We start from the raw sequence: 20158 nt of genomic DNA, 5'->3' as shown, positions 1-20158 counted from the left end.
TTGAAATACGTTTGATACCAACTCATCATAAGGTTCCAAGCGTTGTTTTTGAAATGTAGCCTATGTATGTAATGTGATACGTGGCGTTACGTACACACGTACACCCACCTTCACGTATCAAATAATTGTGATCCGCGCTATGTATAATTGCTTGGGCTTCATACTGGTTTGGCAAATGACGCTGCAGTTCGTACCTTCGAAGTCCAGGCGGCGCTACAGGACCGCTACTGGCGGTGGAACTGGAGCAGCTTTTCCCAACGGCGCTTTCTAGAGCTAGGAAAAGACACGCGTCACTTCCGTTCTGCTACAGTGTTTTTCCCCATTAATAACTTCCAATAAGTAACTGACGTTCAAGTCCGTATCTGCGCGTGCGCAGCGAGCTTTTCTCGTTCCGGTCTCGTTTATTTTTTTCCCCTCTCGCGAGAACGGACGAAACCGGACGTCCTGCCTTCCCCTTCCGGCCCCCGTGTACCTCTCTCTTTAACTCCGGCAAAGGGGCCGGACGGACACGCCGGCAGCCATGGCGCTCTACAACTTCAAGAAAATCATGGTGGTCCCGTCTGCCAAGGTAAAAGGAGGACGGCTCCCTTCTTTCGTGATTCGAGCGGCGCGCGGGAGCTTCTGACTGCGGCTGCGCCGTTTCTGTGGGAACACGGCGGCCCCGGTTAGCGCGTGGCGCTGGAGTGGGGGAAGGGAGAGGCCACGTGCCGGAGAAGGGGGAGGCCCCTTGACGTGCCTGGCCACTCATTGGCTCTCTTCCCCACGTGACTCGCGGCTGCGCTACTCCGCAGTGTGGGGGTTTTTTTTTGGGGGGGGGGGAGCTGTGCCAGTTGAATTTCTTCCTGTAGCGCTGCTGCAAATGGTACCAGCAATGCCGGATTTACGTACAGTGGCACCTCGGGTTAAGTACTTAATTCGTTCCGGAGGTCCGTACTTAACCTGAAACTGTTCTTAACCTGAAGCACCACTTTAGCTAATGGGGCTTCCCGCTGCTGCAGGAGCACGATTTCTGTTCTCATCCTGAAGCAAAGTTCTTAACCCGAGGTACTATTTCTGGGTTAGCGGAGTCTGTAACCTGAAGCGTCTGTAACCCGAGGTACCACTGTATAAGCTAAACAAGCTATAGCTTAGGGTCACACACTCTTGGGGGCCCCCAAAAATCTAGTGGGAAAAAAACAGGATGTACATTGCCAAAATATAAGATAAAAAACAAAATAAAATAGAACCTGCATACAGCAACAGTGTTTTGGGTTGTGTAGGCTCCTATGATGTAAGTAATGGGCCCTGCCTGCTAGCCTGCTCCCTAAAATATCACTGGTTTGTTCATTTCTATATCAATTACTTTGATAAAATACATATTTTGTTATGAGCAAATGGCTTTTGATACCTGTTAGGTCCATATAACTTTTATTCAACACAAAAAACAGCAACAATTTGTCAATAACAAAGGACAATAACAAAGCAACAATTTGTCAATAACAAAGGACAATAGCAAAGCTGACAAAGGACAGCTGGACATATAAATTACCATTACCTTCAGTGGCTTTAATCTTGCGACTTAACAAATAGGCAGCAAACCCCACGTTAAAACTTAAAGGGAAGAGAAACACATAGAAAGCTTACCGCCTGCTACTTCTAAAAGGCTGCAGATAGTTAAAGGCCTGCTTTCAGAGGAATGGTTTTGCCTGGAGCCCCTCAATTGTTGATGTGTTTTTTTGTTCCTAAGGTGCTAAGCAAGGAACCAGGGATCCTTTGGCCCTCTGAATGCTTCTGAATCACAACTCCCATGAGTGTGGCCAGCAGCAAGGGGGGGGGAGTCGTAGTTCAGTGATGTCTGGTTGGTCCAGAGATTCCCCACACCTGTGGCTGTTAAGACAGAAGCACAACAACAAAAACGGACAAATAATGTCTCAACAAATGACACTGATCTGTAAAAAATGTTACTTGGGGGGAAAAGAGAGAGAGAGAGACATTGCACATACTTTTGTAAACGAAGAAAATCTTTAATAAAATACATTTTAAAAAACGGGCAAATAAGCAAATGAAAGCATGCGTAATGGCTAAAAAGCTGCATTCAAACAGACATTTAAATAAAATTGCTCTTGGTTTTAAAAAGGCTGACCTTTTTTTGCCTTGTGCTTAAATGATAGCAGAGGGGTTTCCAGGCATGTTTCCTTGGGAGTCATGCTCAAAGGAAGCCACCATTGAGAAGGGCTTCTTTTGATCATCACCTGCTGGCACTTCAGATGACAGTCTTGGATGAATGTGGCAGGTGCGTCCTCACTGTGAATTGGTGAAGTCTCCTCACTTTCCTGGGCAACCTCTCCACGTGTGCAGAAGACTCCAGCTGTCTTAATATAGCACCACTCCCTATCTCCACCCCCACAGAATATTTGTTGTAGGTGGTGCCTTTATTTTATTTTTTTGCACCTCTAGTCTCAGCTTATTTGCCCTTCTTCCAATATTGTTTTGCCCAATACAAATGGCTTTCCTCCCTCCCACTAGAAACGAGTGATGAGAGAATAGTCCTATACTATACTGCTAGCGGCTCTTTTTTGTACAAGGTGATGCTTATCTGAATTACTCTTGTAACATTCCGTGAGAGAAATTAAACTGTGGCACCCAGGGGGTTCCAGGTTCAATTCCCAGCTACTCTGATCAGGGTAGATTTGAGTTAAATCAAATCAGTTTAAATCACAATTTAAATCTAGTTACAGATGGGTAGCCGTGTTGGTCTGCCATAGTCAAAATAAAAAAATTCCTTCCTGTAGCACCTTAAAGACCAACTAAGTTAGTTCTTGGTATAAGCTTTCGTGTGCATGCACACTTCTTCAGATACACAATTTAAATCTAGTCAGTAAGATTTGATTTAAGTCTCCTTTTTTTTTGCAGAAAGACTCGTTCTTGTTGGTATAATCTTAATATTTACAAACAGATAAAGGTTTCATTTTTGGAATAATAGCTGTAGTTTTTACAGTTATAATAAAAATTACTGATTTGGTTGTACTATTAGAAATATATAGACTGATAATTATGAAATTATTGTGAGGTTTAATAAGTTAACTGTTTATATAATATGACAACTTTTCTGCTATACTTTATTGGAAGGAGAAAAATAATCATTAATAACAATTTAAACAATTTATTTGACTAAAGCAACAACATTATAGCATATGCCTCCATGTTTGTTAACTGATGTGGTTAAACAATTTTTTTAAAAAAAATTAGACTGAGTTTTAGCACACACGAAAAACTTGAACAAATCCTTATTTCCTGATGAATAGCCTTTGGACTATAAAGTAACTTAAATAGAAAACTATCATTAGGAAGATTTTTCCTCCAAAAATCCAATTTAAATTTTAAAAATTCATTTAAAAAAAAATCATTGATTTTTATTCACCCTGACTCTGATTTAAGGAGGATTGCAGATTGCAGCACTGGAAAATATCTCTTCCAGAGACCCTGGAAATCTGTATCTGGTTGGAGTAGATGGTACTATGCTAGATGTATGATGCAGCATAGTGGAGGATCATGTTTTTGTATGGCTGTTAAAATCACATGAACATTTGCTTTCCTTAAAAAAAAGAAAGAAAGAAAGAAAAAGATTTTAACTTTCTGAAGCATTATTTCATTGCAGTTAAGATGGCCTTAAGCAACCTCTGTCCTCCATCTGTTTGAGACTACAACTCCCACTAGCCAGCACAGCCATTCTGGTCGAGGCTGATGGGAGTTGTCGTCCAAAACAGATGGAAAACATTGAGTTCGTGAAGACTGCCTAAAATGCTTTATTTCTGAGGCTCAGGAAGCATGCTTGCTGTATTTGCTATATTAAATTTGTTGTATTAAATTAAGCTTTTCCCAATTGCCGTTAATTCTCCATGACCTACATGGAGAAGATCAGGTTTTTTGGTACATTTTACCCTCCAAGATCCTAGATGGCAGATTTGCTATGGTTCTCTTTAAGGAGCCTTTAAGGAACATGAGAGAGCTTGAAACAGTCTCTCATGTATTTTTCTACTGTAGATTTGATTAAGGAATTGAAGAACACATAATTTATCCCCAAAATACTTGATTGATTGATGTTGACACTTTATATTGAAATGAGTTATGATGGAAATTAGTGGAACTTTGACACATATGTGCTTAAGAACAGAGAGCAAGTCTGTTAGGGCAATGAAGGGGTTTGGGGTGGATTTTTAAGCACAATCAATATCAGTAAAATTATGTGAAATTGCTGTTCTTTTAACCGTGGGTTAAAACATTTTGTTCAGAGGCAAGCAGGCAATGACTGCATGTCTCATGATCCCTAGTCTTAAGGGCTTTCCAGAGTTATTTGCCCTGTCGCAGCACACTTGACCGAACTCTTCCTTTCTGCTTTCAACTACAGATGTGAGTTTTTGACTCTTGTTTTATTGTGATGTTTGGTGACTTTGAAAACACTAAATACTTCCTTGCCGTTTGTTTTTTTTAACTGCAGGACTTCATAGACCTGACGTTATCCAAGACGCAGCGGAAGACACCCACAGTAATTCATAAGCATTACCAGATTCACCGCATCCGTCATTTTTACATGAGAAAAGTAAAATACACCCAACAAAATTACCACGACAGGCTCACCCAAATCATCATGGATTTCCCAAAACTAGATGTAAGTGGCTTTGGCAGGAGGCAGTTGAACACAAAAAGTTATTCCAAGCCCAGTGATACATGGCCAAAAAAACTTGCAAAAATCTTCCTTTTGGGTAAACCATATCTGGTTTCTTAGAGAAAGGTTATGTACCGTATTTTTTGCTCTATAACACTCACTTTTTCCCTCCTAAAAAGTAAGGGGAAATGTGTGTGCGTCTTATGGAGCAAGTGCCGGCTGTGCAGCTATCCCAGAAGCCAGAACAGCAAAAGGGATTGCTGCTTTCACTGCGCAGTGATCCCTCTTGCTGTTCTGGCTTCTGAGATTCAGAATATTTTTTCCCTTGTTTTCCTCCTCCAAAAACTAGGTGCGTCTTGTGGTCTGGTGTGTCTTATAGAGCAAAAAATACTACTTCAAGTTCTTTCTTTTACAATATTATAAATTGGTCTATAAAGCCCTAAATGGTTTGGGGACTAGGTATCTTGGGGAATGCCTGCAGTATCCTGCCAATAAGGTGAGTTCTGCTGGCACGTCTCTCTTGACCGCACCATCACCCGATGAACTCTGGATTCCTGGAACTTGGCATAGGGTTTTCTCAATAGCTGCCCCTCCAGTTGTGAAATTCTCTTCCCCTGTACCTTACAGTGGCACTGGCATTAATGAGCTTTTAGTGCCAAGTGGAAATCTTCCCCTTTTGCCTGGTTCCCACAAGCTGACATTTTTATAACAGATGGGGAACACTTGCATCAGCGTCTGGGTTTGCTGGATTTGTTTTATTGCTTTATGAAACTGATGTAACGCATATGTTGGGACAGCTTAGGGTGACGTTTGGCTATCAATCCCCGAAACAATGTAGCATATGTTGATAAGGTACAGTATGGACAAAGTCACCCTTCCTCTGGACAAGTTCAGGGCAATGTACAGGGTGAGTCTTTTAAAAGGCCCTGTGGAACATGTGTATTCTGTATCTATGGGGTCTCTTTTAAAGGACTCGCCCTGTACAACAGACATTAAAAACATGATATGTCTCTTAACCTTATTTTACTATGATTTGCTGCTTATTGAGAAGGAGAGAGTCATGTAGGATTTTGGATAGTGTTCTGTGAAAATATATGCACGGTTTGTTTCAGTCTTTCTGGCAAAATGAATAATCATATGTTTTAAAGACTGTATTATACAGTAGACAAGATTCCGCTTGCTGATACAGCTTGCGTTGATCATTGAGTGTGCAAGTTTCTAATTCTGTAGAGTTTATTGCTCCTTGGCTCTTGAAAGCTTGCATGCTCCTACACCAACCTGGGCTGAGCTAAGGAATGCTGTTTTAATTTGTAACACTTTTTAAAAATCCGCTGTTTTGAACATGGTCAATGGTGTAGCATAGTTCAGTTTCTTCTTAGGGTTGCATCGTTCTAGTTGCTTTTTATGCAAAGAGAAGGCCAGGTTGAGCAAGAAAGACCTTGCTAAAGAGAGTAAATTTCTTTCTTTGCAGTGCATTATGGATGCAGGACCTGTTCTTCATTTTTGCCTAGGTCTGTGCTCTCTACGGTCATCAAACAGATACGAAAACCTTAACCTAGGATTCAATGAGCTCCACAGACTCACACAAGAAGCTTGTGTTAGCCTTGTTCAGAGGTTCCCAAGCTTTGGTCTCCAGCTATTTTTGGACTACAACTCCCATCATCCTTAGGTGGCTGGACCCAGTGGTTAGGGATGATGGGAACTGTAGTCCAAAAAAAAAAGCTGGTGGCCCAAGTTTGGGAAACCCTGGCCTAGTTGAATTGTGTGACATTCCTCTTCTGAGCAAGTTATTTTTTTCTCTTGGGCTGTGTACCCACTGTGTACACACGCTCTGCATTGAGTGCACTTTTCCACTCATGGTTTGGGAAGTGTTGTATGGATGACATTAGCCTCAGTCCATATATATCTTGTTATTTCTTTGTTTTTAATGCATTTTGTCTTAAAACCAGCTTTAATCTGAATTGAGAAAAAGAACAACCTAGCTGCATTTCAAACTAGTAATGTGTACACAGCCTTATTCTTAAGTTTGTCTTCCATCCTTTAACCTGATGGTTCCCAGGGCGGTACTCAACAATATATTAAGTACCCTAACCGATACAAGAGCCATAAAACCATTATGAAAACCAAACGAAAAGCAAGAAATCAGTAATTCAGACAACATAGCAGCAGTTTACATTTTACATCAGCCCAAATGATAAGCCTAGGGAAATAAATGCCTCTTAATCTGGTGCACAAGGACAGATAGTGTAGGAGACAGCAGTATCTTTGTGACAGCGGTGGGGGTCTTTTTATGGTCATCTGACATTATATTGATTTCGGATGATTGTCAGATGGATAGCCACACAGCAGGAGAATTGTTGAGGAAAACTGCCTTGAGGTTCCCTACTCCTGCCCTGTAGGAAGGAACCTCCATATCTAGGATGCCACAACAGAGAAGGCCCTGTTCTACATTGTTGCACCACAAACAATAGATGTAAACAAATATGAGTGGGCTGCTCCTGGATTTATGCTGCATCATAGAATGTTTATTTGAACTTTCATCTAGTTTCAAAATCAGTTTACTGTGGCCCGAAATTCCCTTGAGCTTGCGGAAGTAGTCAGCCCTCTGGACCTTGGCTGTGCTACTTAGCAAAGGTCAAACTGCTAAGAAGTTTGCATATTGACATAAGTTTCGTTCTTTTTTTTCCAGGACATCCATCCATTTTATGCAGATTTGATGAACGTTCTTTATGACAAAGATCATTACAAGTTGGCTTTGGGGCAAATTAACATTGCAAAAAATCTGATTGACAAGTAAGAGCTTAATATTTAGTTGTTGTCCATGCTTCAAAAAACATTTCTGTTGTTTGGATCACTGTAACACATACACATAGGGACGCGGGTGGTGCTGTGGGTTAAACCACTGAGCCTAGGGCTTGTTGATCAGAAGGTCGGCGGTTCGAATCCAGGGTGAGCTCCCGTTGCTTGGTCCCTGCTCCTGCCAACCTAGCAGTTCGAAAGCACATCAAAGTGCAAGTAGATAAATAGGCACCACTCCGGCGGGAAGGTAAGCAGTGTTTCTGTGCGCTGCTCTGGTTCGCCAGAACTGCTCTGCGGTTCTTCCTTATAAAGCCATGCCTTTGAAACATGAAGAAATTCCTGCATATTCCTTGGGACTTACCCTTTCATTTCCCCCTTTCAAATGCTCCAGTTCTGTGCTCAGGTATTAGGATGGTGGAGAGGGCAACAAGCTTCTAGGGGCCTCAATACAAGTTTGACTTCTGTTTTTGAAATACAGTGTTGCCAAAGATTATGTACGGCTGATGAAATATGGAGATTCCCTTTACCGATGCAAGCAGCTGAAGCGGGCTGCTCTGGGACGGATGTGTACAATCATCAAAAGACAGAAGCAGAGCCTGGAGTACTTAGAACAAGGTGGAGTATATCAGGGGTGATAGCAGAACAGACTTCCTACTTTATTGCGATACCACCCTGTCCCTGCTCAGGCTTCTTGTCCCAACTTTACCTTCACAACCGCCCTGTAAGGCTGAGAAAGTGACAGACTGACGATCACCCAACGAGTACCGTGGCTGAGTGATGGTTCTAGTACTCTTCTGGCAGCAATAATCATTGCAGCACTTTGGCTGTCATTAGACAATGAACTTTACTAGTAATAAAGTTAATCTGCCAGAAATGGGCCCATTCAATAATATCCCTGGCCAATCTTCATGTTCAGCCAGAGAGAGTATATGAGACTCGCCTTGCTTCTACAAGAAGTAGATAGCCTGGTGTGTCTTCATTTAAGGTGTGGAACTTTTTGCCAATTAATATTAAGCAAGAGCTGTTAGTACATTTCTAATTGTGCAATGAAACATCCCCTCCCCATAACCCTTCTGCCCCAGAACAAATTTACGGAACATTCGAAGAGACGGCAGGGAAGTTCTGTTGTGCAATTGGACTGCTTTGTGGATACTGTCTTTTGTTCAAAATGCCTGCTTAGGACTCTTCTGCTTACACCGGGCCTATCAGATGCATAGCTCAGCCATTGGTAATTGTGCATCAGTGCCCAGATGCTAAGTATTTTTAGACTTCAACAAATGAAAGATTGTCCTTATTTTTTACAGTGCGTCAGCATTTATCTCGCTTGCCAACCATCGACCCTAACACACGGACTCTCTTACTGTGTGGTTACCCGAATGTTGGGAAATCCAGCTTTATAAACAAGGTTTGTGGATATTTGTATGGCTTCGGAGCCAAAGAAAAGTACCATGCGATCATAAGCTACTTTTTCTGCTCGGAAGTAAATCCCATTGAGTTGCATGCAACTTGCTCCCTAGTAAATGTGTTTAGGATAGTAGCCTTAGTTGAGTTTATATTCAGCTAGGGATGTGCTACCTCTTAATGAGTGAATAGATATTTTAAATACTTGAGTAGATAAAGGGTCACATTCCCTTTTAAGGGCTGCAATATCAGCGGTGGTCATGGCCAGGGCCAGATCAACATGTGTTACAGCAGGGGTCTGCAACCCGCGGCTCCAGAGCCGCATGTGGCTCTTTTACATCTTTGCTGCGGCTCCGGGGCGGATACTAGCGAGGGGAGGAGGCGCATTGTGCGCCCCAACACTCCCCACTGTGGCGGGCGCTGTACTGGCTGTGACGTCGCATGGGGGCGGTGCGTGCGTTAGTCACGCACCGTCCCGACGTCACCTTCCCGCCCGCTGTCAGATTGCGGCTCCGGAGATATATTTGTTTTAAATGTCGCAATGGTTTTGCGGCTCCCAGTTGTTTTTTCTTCGGAAACGGGTCCAAGTGGCTCTTTTTGTCTTAAAGGTTGCAGACCCCTGTGTTACAGAGTACTGCATTCAAGCTATGCAAAACTCAGAGGTTTCGATGCACAATCTCTCCACCTGGGCACAAGTGCTGTAGCACTTTGCACACCTGCGATTCCCAGGAGGTATTCAGAGTATAATGTCTGACAGTGGCACAACTATGGTGGATAGTAACCATTGATAGTCTTGTCTTCCATGAATTTGTTTAATCCTCTTCTAAAGCCCTCCAAGTTGGTGGCCATCACAGTCTCCTGTGCAAGCAATTTCCATATTTTAACTATGCACTGCGTGAAAAAGGACACATTCCATCCTTGAGGTTGGGGTAGGACCAGAGAAGAGGGTAGCCTGGGGAGAATCTCAGGGTCTGGATAGAGAGACCTGGAGCTTGGAAGTTCCACCCCGAGTGCTAAACAGAAGATACTTGGTTTTACATATTCTGAGTTCCAGAACAGAAAATACCTTCTCTTTCCTACCCCACCCCTAAATAAGTGTGCTCTAGTTTGAACTGCAGTGGCTCAGACATTTCTCTTGTAAGAAGCCGAGTATGGCCCTTGTTTGTTTGAAAAATGGAGTTGTCTTATAAATGGAGAGACGCTGCAACTTTGGGACTTCTTGTGTTTCAGGTGACGAGAGCAGATGTAGAGGTGCAGCCATATGCCTTCACCACAAAATCTCTGTTTGTGGGCCACATGGATTACAAGTATCTGCGTTGGCAGGTAAGGACTTAGCTGTAGCAATTAGTCGGGGCGGATCTTTCTCCTTCAGGGTAGTGCTGTGAATCGTGGTTACATATCCTTATGACCGCTGCTCCTTGTGTGCATTTTTCTAATCTATGGTTTGTGCTGAAGAAGATTCCAGTGAAACAGTCAGATTATCTGGGATCACTGTCCTACGTTGTTATTCACTTACTACTTCGGCACCATGAACGCCTAAAAAGTTTCACCGCTTAGCTATGTTGTTATTCACTTACTACTTTGGCACCTGAATGCCTAAAAAGTTTTACCGCTCAGCCCACAGGATAGCATCTATTATTTTGTTTCAACTATAGACTTATTATACTTCTACGGTATTTATTTGATTTCAGATGTATTAGAGAATTTACAAGTGTACACATTTTGTTTTTGTTGTACTAAATTATGTATATTATGCAATAAGAATTGCAGTGCTATCTAGTATACTGGTCATCGTGTTGCTTGTGTTGTTTGTTGTGAATCGTATTTTGGCTTCCTAGAGCTCCTTATAAGGTTTCTGAACTTCCAACTTGCCTTGCTTGCAATCTTCACCTTTGTAGCAAACTGCAAGCCAGGTTGGGAGTCTTCTTTTACAGTAATGGCCACTCCTTCCAAGCTGTAACCCTCTGAAGATTGAGCCCTTGTCTCAAAGCAGTTTTCAGAGAAATTTCTCCTTTTTAATAATGTTTGCCCAGTCTTGTCTCAGCCATGGACCCCAACGCAGCTCATTTGGTGCTCTTGTAGATGAGCTGATTGGGGTGATGCTCCTGTGTGTCTTCTCACCACTTATTGAGTCATCTGATGATACTCTAGCTCAGCTATCTATATGACTACATAAGACAGGCTGTCTGGAAATGTGGGCGACTGCGGTTTCTAGACTTGAGGGTTGTGACGAAATAGTTGTAATCCTCTATGGCAATATAAACCTATTACAAAAGAGTGTCCTGGGCTTTTAGTCCTTGGAAGGGTGTTGACACTCTGTACTTAGCTGCCTAGCCATTGATTAATGTAACTTTCATGTTCTGGAGCTTTACCAAAAGACATAACACCCTCTACCAAAACCCTAAAACAAACCTGTCCAAATCTGCCTAGGAAGATCAGTTGGCATGCTTCAGTTTGTCCAAGTGAATGACTACAGTAACTTCAACTAGCTGTCCTGTACCCAGATGCTGTGCTTGTTTACTTCGAAGTAAATCTACTGAGTTCAATGGGACTTACTTGCAGGATATGTGGGTATGGGATTGCAGCCATTGATATTGCATGTAGGAGCAAGAATTTCTTCGGTATTCTGAGCGATACTATTTCAGCATCCTTGCCTTCTGTTTTGCAGTTTAGGAGGAAGGGTTAATAGTATTTGAGTTGCAGAGGTGCTTGAAGCGCTGTTCCAGAAGTGGGGCTATTTTTCCTCCCTAGCCCAATTTCTGGTTTGCTTGGCAATGCATGTGAGATCAAGGACTTTAATTTTGTCTGTCTTCATTCTAGGTGGTGGATACCCCCGGTATTCTGGATCATCCCCTGGAAGAGAGAAACACCATTGAGATGCAGGCAATAACAGCGCTTGCCCATCTTCGTTCAGCTGTCCTGTACGTCATGGATATATCAGAGCAGTGTGGGCACAGCCTGGAAGAGCAGCTCGAACTCTTCAGCAATATCAAGCCACTGTTTGTCAACAAGGTGGGCTGGGATTTAATATCTGATGCCGAGCTGCTGCTTTCTTGGTTATAAAATCTAGACTGGATGCTTAGTTCAATCTGTTATTTCCCCCTTTTTAACTTTCAGCCTCTAATAATTGTAGCAAACAAATGTGACGTGAAGAGGATTTCTGAGCTTTCTGAGGAAAACCAGGTAGGAAATTCTGTTCGTCCATCTGTCTGAAGGTTATGCACTGGCTCGGAGTGCAGCTTGAGTAATGGGGTAGATCAGGATGATATGGAGAAGACTCCTCCTTTGCAGAATCAGGTCATGCCATTAACAAGGCAAGTCGAAGTGGATCAGGATCAAACTCAATTTTCTGAGTAGCTCTGTCGCCTCCATTTTTCTAAAAAGTTAAACCCACAATTTTACCCTCACCATTTTTGGAGAAACTAAACCAAGTGGTCTGGGGAAACAGCCAGAACCTGAAAGGGGACAAGGTGGTGTTCTGGTAAGATCTTTTCATCTTGACGAAGAGGTTTAGCTTCCATTCACTGTGAATTATCCCCCCCCGCACCCCAATCAGAGTGATTTGGGGAGGCAGTTCGTTTATTTCAAAGAGTTGTTCTTTGTGAGGGTCTTCTTTCTTGTCTGAATTTTGGCTGTGAGAGCAGGGAGTAAGCAGCAGAGTTACACTGCACAAGTAGCCTGCTTTCCCCCCAGTCATCTTTTTTCCTAACAGACGGCTCAAAACCATAACTTGCTTTCTTTGGTGACTGTTCCAGTTTTTTTATACCAAAGGTGATATCACTTAGCATGATAGCCTCTGGACCAGTTTCCTGAATTTTAGCAGGCATTTTAGCCTGAAACTGGCAGGTGTAATCCACCTGCAGTGGTTCCTTTGCATGCAAATTTCATCCACATGTGAAAAAGAAAAACGAAAAACACTATCCATTTTTCGGTTTCTAGTTTTAGTCGATGGTGGTTTTGGATTTAACTGATCGGAGTCAGACATACCCAAGTAATGAGTTGAGTGCAACAGTTTAGGTTGTATACGCACTGTACTTTTCAGGCACAATACATTTAAAGCACATCCATAGCACATCCCCCCCCCCCATTCTGGGCACTGTAGTTCACAAAGTTAACAACTCCCAGCAACCCTTAACAGATTACATGCCCAGAATTTTTTGAGGAGGGAAACAGATGGAACTATGGTCTGCTTATTTGTAATTTATTTCACGGCCGATGTGACACATTCTAACATAACTGTTGTATCTTCCAGTTCATGAAGATCTTGTGTTTATTTTGATACCTTAGCAATAGAAGGAAGCAATATTTTTGTTGGGTTTAAGCATTTATTTTCACTACTGAATTCACATGTGTCTGTCATGTTTTAGAAAATGTTTGCTGATTTAGAAGCAGATGGGCTTCCTGTCATCGAGACGAGCACCCTAACCGAAGAAGGAGTGATTCAAGTTAAAACAGAAGTGAGTCGTATGTATGTTTGTTTTTGTATAAGCTGTGTTCCAGACACTCTCATTGGGCTGGCCCAACAGTGACCTCCTCCACATTTAAAAGATTTGTGCTGCTTAGGGCAAGGCTACAATAATAATACAGTAATAGTAATACCTTGCACTAGACTAGAACACTGCTCTGGTTTGCCAGAAGCGGCTTAGTCATGCTGGCCACATGACCCGGAAGCTGTACGCCGGCTCCCTTGGCCAATAAAGCGAGATGAGCACCGCAACTCCAGAGTCGTCCGCGACTGGACCTAACGGTCAGGGGTTCCTTTACCCTTTACTTTTAATACTTTGCACTAGGACACTGCAGGAGAAATGTGAAGCCAAATCCAAAGGTGATTATTATTATTATTTATATTATTTATTATATTTGTTAGTTGCATTAGCTTGTCCAAGGCAATCAAAAGCGACTTGTGCAACCACAAAACCTACCTATTTCAGCAAATGTTTATGGCATAGGACCACCTGCTCTTTTACCTTTTGCTCACGGTTGTTTTGACCAACCTTTTGTTCTGTTAGCTGCTGGCAGCTGAACTGGAAGCCTGTTTGGACAACTGTAAAGAGGAGGAACATTAATGATAGGCTTTCTTCATTGTTCCATTCCCTCTAATAGGGAACTTAGGTGGTTGATTGCCAAACAATTTACAGGCTAGAGAGGGTAATCCAAAAAGAAAGGAGTGTTTTATATGTGCTGGGGGACCTTTTGGCCCTCCCGTTCCAGACTGACAAGTATGTGGAGTTCTTTTAAAATGGCCTCCTTAGTGGAAAGGCAGAAAAGTCTGGCGATAATGGGGCTGTTGATGCAAGCACTGGCTTGCTCTGTAGGTGAATTCTAGATCAGAGACATTAAGCTTAATATTAGGGAAGATGGGATTAAACCAGGAAGTTGTAAAAGACAGTCAATCTTGGCCTTCCGGAAATTTATAATGATTTTACCCTGCAGAGTCAATTTTTTTAGGATTTCAAATTGGAGGTTTGATAGCGCATGAGTAGTTAAAGAATTAGGGTGGCCATCTTGCTTAGTGATTTCACACACACCCAGTCTGGTGCAGATGTAGTGCTTTCTTTTCACTGTGGTTATGAGATGGAGAGCCTGTGAAACTGTGGGTGCTCCCAGATTTTTCCCCCCTGCTGTTTTTTCAGTGACAGTAAGGATGGAATTTGGGAGCCCGTGGGCTACTCCTGCTCAGTAAAACTTACGTTAAGAAATTGGGAGCCATTATGTTTGTGTGTTATTCGTTTGCTTTCATCAGCATGTTTTTTTTAATTCCTATTTTATATGTTCTCAGGCCTGTGACAGGTTGCTGGCCCATCGCGTTGATACCAAAATGAAAGGAAACAAAGTACATGATGTACTGAACAGGCTCCACTTAGCTATCCCGTCCAAAAGAGACAACAAGGTTGGTGTGTGTGCCCATTATACCTCTGTCATCCCCTGTCCCCTCCTATTTCAGCAATGTATGTATATATAATACACATGCATCTAATCAAAACAGTCTTGGTCTTTTTCTTCTTCTTTTTTTTTTTGCTTTCACATGCTGATAAATGCAATTATGATTTGCTTGTTTTTTGTTTTTAAACTGCTTCCTTGAGCTCATCTTGGTTTTATCCTTTAATCTTAGGAAAGGCCACCTTTTATCCCTGAAGGTGCCCTGCTCCGCAAAAAACGCATGGAAGTTGATGCGCCTAAAAAGAAACTGGTAAGCATCTTTTGAAAGATTTTCCCAGGAGAAGAAGAGCAAAATTTGTGTGAAGCTTTTAAAAAAAGGGCCCTTTTTAATGCTGTATGCTTGTTCACAGGAGAAAGATATTGAAATGGAAATGGGAGACGAGTATATTTTGGATCTTAAGAGTAAGTGGTAACAGTAATCTTAATCTTCACACTAGAGGTGTCACTGGATGTAGTTTTCCCATTAGCAGACAGTTCAGGTAGAAAACTGCAAGGTTGTGTGTGGTTAGGAGCCCTGTTTAGGGAAGTTTTTAATGTTTGGTGTTGCTGCTTTTTTATTATTAATATTCTGTTGGGAGCCGCCCAGAGTGGCCGGGGAAACCCAGCCAGATGGGTGAGGTATAAATTATTATTATTATTAACATAATTATTACCTTATGCTCTACTGGATAATACTGATGTTCACCTAATTTTCTATCAGGGACTATATGTTAAAGTTGATGGAGGGCTTTGTCGGTTTGCATAAGGAGTGAACAACCTGCAGCCTTTGGCCTAATGTCATGCATCCCTTTCCCGAATTACCCTCTCCTGTGTTGCCACTGGCAAAGCTGCTTTGGGTGGAGGGAGGGTAGCAGGTGTCAGAAAGTGAGTGACCTTTAGAGACAGTCAGCTTTTTGGACAGGTAATAATTCAAAATACAAGGGTTTGGTTTTTTTACGAAGCCTAAGGTTCAAGGAAGATTGTTCTGGTTGCCAGACAGGTTTATCAACTTTGGACCACCTGCTGTAATTTCCTGCTGTAACGATGAAATAGTAGCTTCTGTGCTGCACAAATTAATAATTCTCTGTGTTGTTCCCCTCCCCCCCCTTTAGAATACTGGGATCTAATGAATCCATCTGAAAAATATGATAAGGTGCCAGAGATCTGGGAAGGACACAACATAGCAGATTATATTGACCCAGATATCATGAAGGTAGGAGTTATCCCCATTAACTTCACACTTCAATGTGTGCACTCCTGTCATGACATGAATCTACAGAACATTCTGTCAAGCTATGCATTTCTTGTCTAGCCTCTTATTAAGAAGAATCACAACTAAGAAGAATGAATTGATTGACTCCGTAAAACCATCACTCTGCTTCTGCCTTTAATCTTGGTTCAGAAATTGAGGACTTCTGATATGGCAGTTAGGAGTTTGAGCATTAACTATCTGAAAGGCTCTGTTGATGAATATTTGAAGCATGCATATTGTAAAAGTTTCTAATGCATTGTGTGTGACGTCTTTAAAGAAACTGGAGCAACTGGAGGAAGAGGAGGAGCTGAGGCAAGCAGCTGGAGAATATGACAGCGACTCAGAAAGCGAAGATGAGGAAATGATGGGCATCAGACAGCTGGCACAACAAATTCGAGAGAAAAAGAAACTCAAGATGTTGGCATCCAAAGAGAAAGATACACAGGGGCCCAGGATGCCGAGAACGGCGAGAAAGGCAGGTTTCAAACGTTTTGTTAAGAATGTGTTGGGGCCTGACTGCAGTTAAGGGATTAAGGGATTTACGTGTGTTCCCTCCCACCCACTCACTTTCGTTACAAAACAAAAATCAAAGTTGCCATGGCTAGAAATGCCTATTAGAATGCAGATTAAAAATAATGGTTTAGGCAGATGAAATAGTAACAGGCCCGTAAGCGATAGAAGAAGAATGAGAATCTCCATTAAGGTGTGTTCTAGTTTAGGACTTGTCAGAAACACAAGGATCACGCCTGATGCCTGCTCTACGCAGTCAGCAGAACAAAGTTGTGGAATGAACTGGGACGTAGGAAGGTGACTTCTGTTGAGTCTGAGCTTTGGTCCACCCAACTCAGCTCTGTCAACAGTGAGTGGCAGAGGTTCTCCAGGGTTTCATACAAGAGTTTTCCCCAGGCTACCTGGAGATGTCTGGATTGAGCCTGGGACCTTTTTTCATACGAAGCATGTGCTCTAGGTCTGAGCTATGGCCCTTCCCTATTTCAGACATGATTTTTTTATTTCACTCACACCCACCCACCCACACAACATTACAGTGGTGCTCCGCAAGACGAATGCCTCGCAAGATGGAAAACCCGCTAGACGAAAGGGTTTTCCGTTTTTGAGCTTATTCGCAAGACGATTTTCCCTATGGGCTTGCTTTGCAAGATGAAAACGTCTTGCGAGTGTTCCGATTTCCCCCCGCTTCCCCCCTTTTTCTAAGCCACTAGTAGCCTTTTAGCCGCTAATCCGCTAAGCCTTTAATAGCCGCTAAACTGCTAATAGCGCTAAGCCGCTAATAGGGTTGCTTGGCAAGACGAAAAAACCGCTAGATGAAGAGACTCGCGGAATGGATTAATTTCGTCTTGCAAGGCACCACTATATAAGCTTCTAACAGTTCAACAAACAAATTTTACTATAGGCCACACACCCACCTGCACTGGCATGTTTCAAAGCAACAAACAGGAGCTTAAGTGAACTCCCAGTTGTTCCTTTGCCAGAACAAGTTGCATTCCTTCATCCAAATTCTTCCTACAAGGCGTAGGGCTGATTGAGATCTGGCCCGTTGGGGTTGGGGTAAGGTTCCGCATGTCTGCCTTAAGCACAACAGTTTATTATTATTATTATTATTATTATTATTATTATTATTGCCTGCTTCCAGAAGCGTAGGCTCATTTGCTACCCATACTCTGTGTTGTCGTGTTGAGCATCCTATATGCATGGAATGTGTGTTCTGGTACATGTTAAATTACACCTAAACTCATTGGGGGGGGGAGGGGGGAGAGAACAGCAGACCATTGACATTCCTGCTTTTATCTGTTTGTCTCCAAATTGTCACTGAAATCTATTTGGAACGTACACTGTAGGACTTCTCTTGTAGTTTTTGAACAGTGTACTGGATTGCTTCTTAGGCTCCTTTCTGCCACGTCAATATAAAAGTGTATTGATAACAGAGAAAATAATTGATGACTTGTGTCTTTAGGTTGAACGGAAGACATTAGAGAAGGAGATGACTGATCTCGGGCTTGATATGACTGGTAAAAATGAGGTAAGACAGACTTTTTCTGCATTGATTGCTGTAGGCATTACTTTCATTATTTCTAAATGTTCTTATACTTCATTTTTCTGCCACAGGAAATAAAGCTGTGGCTTTTTTTGTTTGTTTTAAAGCCAGATGGCGCCTGCAGGTCTCACACCGCGGGAGGCGATTGTGGGACCCAAGCAGTGTGTTGGTTGATGGAACCGCTGGGCTAAGCTGGCTCCAGGAATTAAGCTGTGTTAGATTAATATTGGATTAAGACTGGAATTCAGAGTCGAAAAAATCCTATTATTTAATAAAGTTTGTACTCATAAGCTGTTAGCTGAATTAAGTAGTATTTATGCTGAGGAACAGTGTGCAGCACCTGATAACTAAATTTAGAAGATGAGGGGTTCTGATTGGGCTTTTCTTGGTTTGTGAATTTTCAGGCACATTATGTAGCTCAGGCAAGAAGATCCCGGAGTGTTACCCGTAAACGTAAACGAGAAGAATCTGTAACACCTACATCTGTGGCACGAAGTCGCAGTTCTTCCCGCACACCTCGCGATGTATCTGGCCTTCGAGACGTAAAGGTCTGTCTTATGTTTATTAGAGTTCTGGACGGTTTTATAGGATGTAGTATTGCAAATAGGCATTTATAAATCTGCACGTTGAGCTACTGTAATTAAGCAGAGGTTTTTAAGCATTTTAAATTGACTCGTAATACGTTTCGGTGTCATCAAGAGAAAATTAAATTACTTTTAAAAAACCTCTTCCTGTATATTTAGTACTGTATTGTTAGGATCAATTGATTCCTTTTAGTTCAAGCCATTTGAAGCAGAATCAGCCCGTGTTCAGTTCATCATCTGTACCGTCATATACTAAGGGTGGATGGTTAACCTGTGGCCCTCCAGATGTTTGCTGGACTACAACTCTCACCATCCCTGTTTGGCCATATTGCCTGGGGCTGATGGGGGTCTGAGCCCAACAAATTCTAGAGTGGCTACAGGTAAGCTATGCCTGCACTAAGGGGATGTGATGGCAGTAGGCCAGCTTATCACTTATTTGGCTGAGGTGTCCAAGACTCGCCATGCACAAACATAGCTGGGAGTAAGTTCCACTGAACTTACTTCTGTGTAGGATTGTGCTGTTAATACTGGACAGGTAGGGTAGGGAGAAAGACCTAGGAAAAGGAGGTGGCCAGACAAGATGGCTGAATTTACATACTGATGTGCAATAGCCAAATGAATTCAGGACTCATCTGGCTGTTTAGCTTTGCCTTTTTATATGTAGCTTATGCAAAGACACTTCTAGTGTTTGAGAGACTTTGCATTTTTAAATTGCTTCTATAGAAGGCACATTTATGGCTGTGTCTCAGATCCTAGTCTTATACTCTTAACCACTACTTCCCAAAGGGACTATAAGGCAATATTTGGGTCATATTAATGATGTGGAGGATAAACCTCAAGTGGAGAAAGAATGCTTCACTTATTATGATTTTTTTTTTATTTGTATAGATGGTGAAGAAGACTAAAACTATGATGAAGAAAGCTCAAACGAAAATGAACCGGTTGGGCAGGAAAGGGGAAGCAGATAGGCACGTCTTTGACCTTAAGCCCAAACATCTGTTTTCTGGCAAGAGGAAATCTGGTACAAACCAACGAAGATAAATGGCTTTACAAGGACAATATGAAAATAGCAATGCAAATTAAAGGCAACATATATATATATAAGAAATAGTTTGTGGAGAATTTATTCCAGTAAAGTTGTGGTTTTATTGTTAGTTCTGTCATAATGAAGTATAAAATAAATAACCCAAACATTCATTCAGTTACTTCAGCAGAAGTAAATACCAAATGATGCATATCTCAATCTGCTGGGGTACTTTTTCTCTGTACTGAATACCTGGAGGTCTGGTAGGAAGTATCATTTCCCAAAGGTCTATTTTAACTACATCTCATTAGATATGGGAAGCAGCAGCTCTATCATAAAGCTATATTAACAAATTTAGTGGTAACAAAAGGTTGCAATTTATAATAATATCAAGATACACGCAGAGTGGTCTAAGCTGAGCACATAACTTTATATGCAGGTTTGAAACATATAGAAGCCCCCTTAGGCAGTCCTGAGCTAG

At 42.1% G+C, this 20158-nt stretch overlaps 1 protein-coding gene across 1 annotated transcript; it reads left to right on the top strand.

The window, feature by feature from the left end:
- The first annotated feature begins 408 nt into the window (after positions 1-408).
- Positions 409-19761, top strand: GTPBP4 (GTP binding protein 4). The gene is made up of 17 exons (XM_082192364.1): positions 409-568; positions 4478-4648; positions 7335-7438; positions 7923-8059; positions 8749-8849; positions 10076-10168; positions 11666-11857; positions 11963-12028; positions 13213-13302; positions 14625-14735; positions 14958-15035; positions 15136-15187; positions 15877-15977; positions 16294-16491; positions 17989-18054; positions 18474-18617; positions 19542-19761. Exons 1-17 carry the CDS (start codon positions 521-523, stop codon positions 19692-19694), a joined length of 1905 nt encoding a protein of 634 aa, XP_082048490.1. The 5' UTR covers positions 409-520; the 3' UTR covers positions 19695-19761.
- The last annotated feature ends 397 nt before the right edge of the window (positions 19762-20158 follow it).

The sequence above is a fragment of the Podarcis vaucheri genome (assembly GCF_965113315.1).
Source record: "Podarcis vaucheri genome assembly, chromosome: 12".
In the NCBI taxonomy this organism is placed as follows: domain Eukaryota; kingdom Metazoa; phylum Chordata; class Lepidosauria; order Squamata; family Lacertidae; genus Podarcis; species Podarcis vaucheri.
This window is presented reverse-complemented; position numbering and strand designations above follow the sequence as displayed.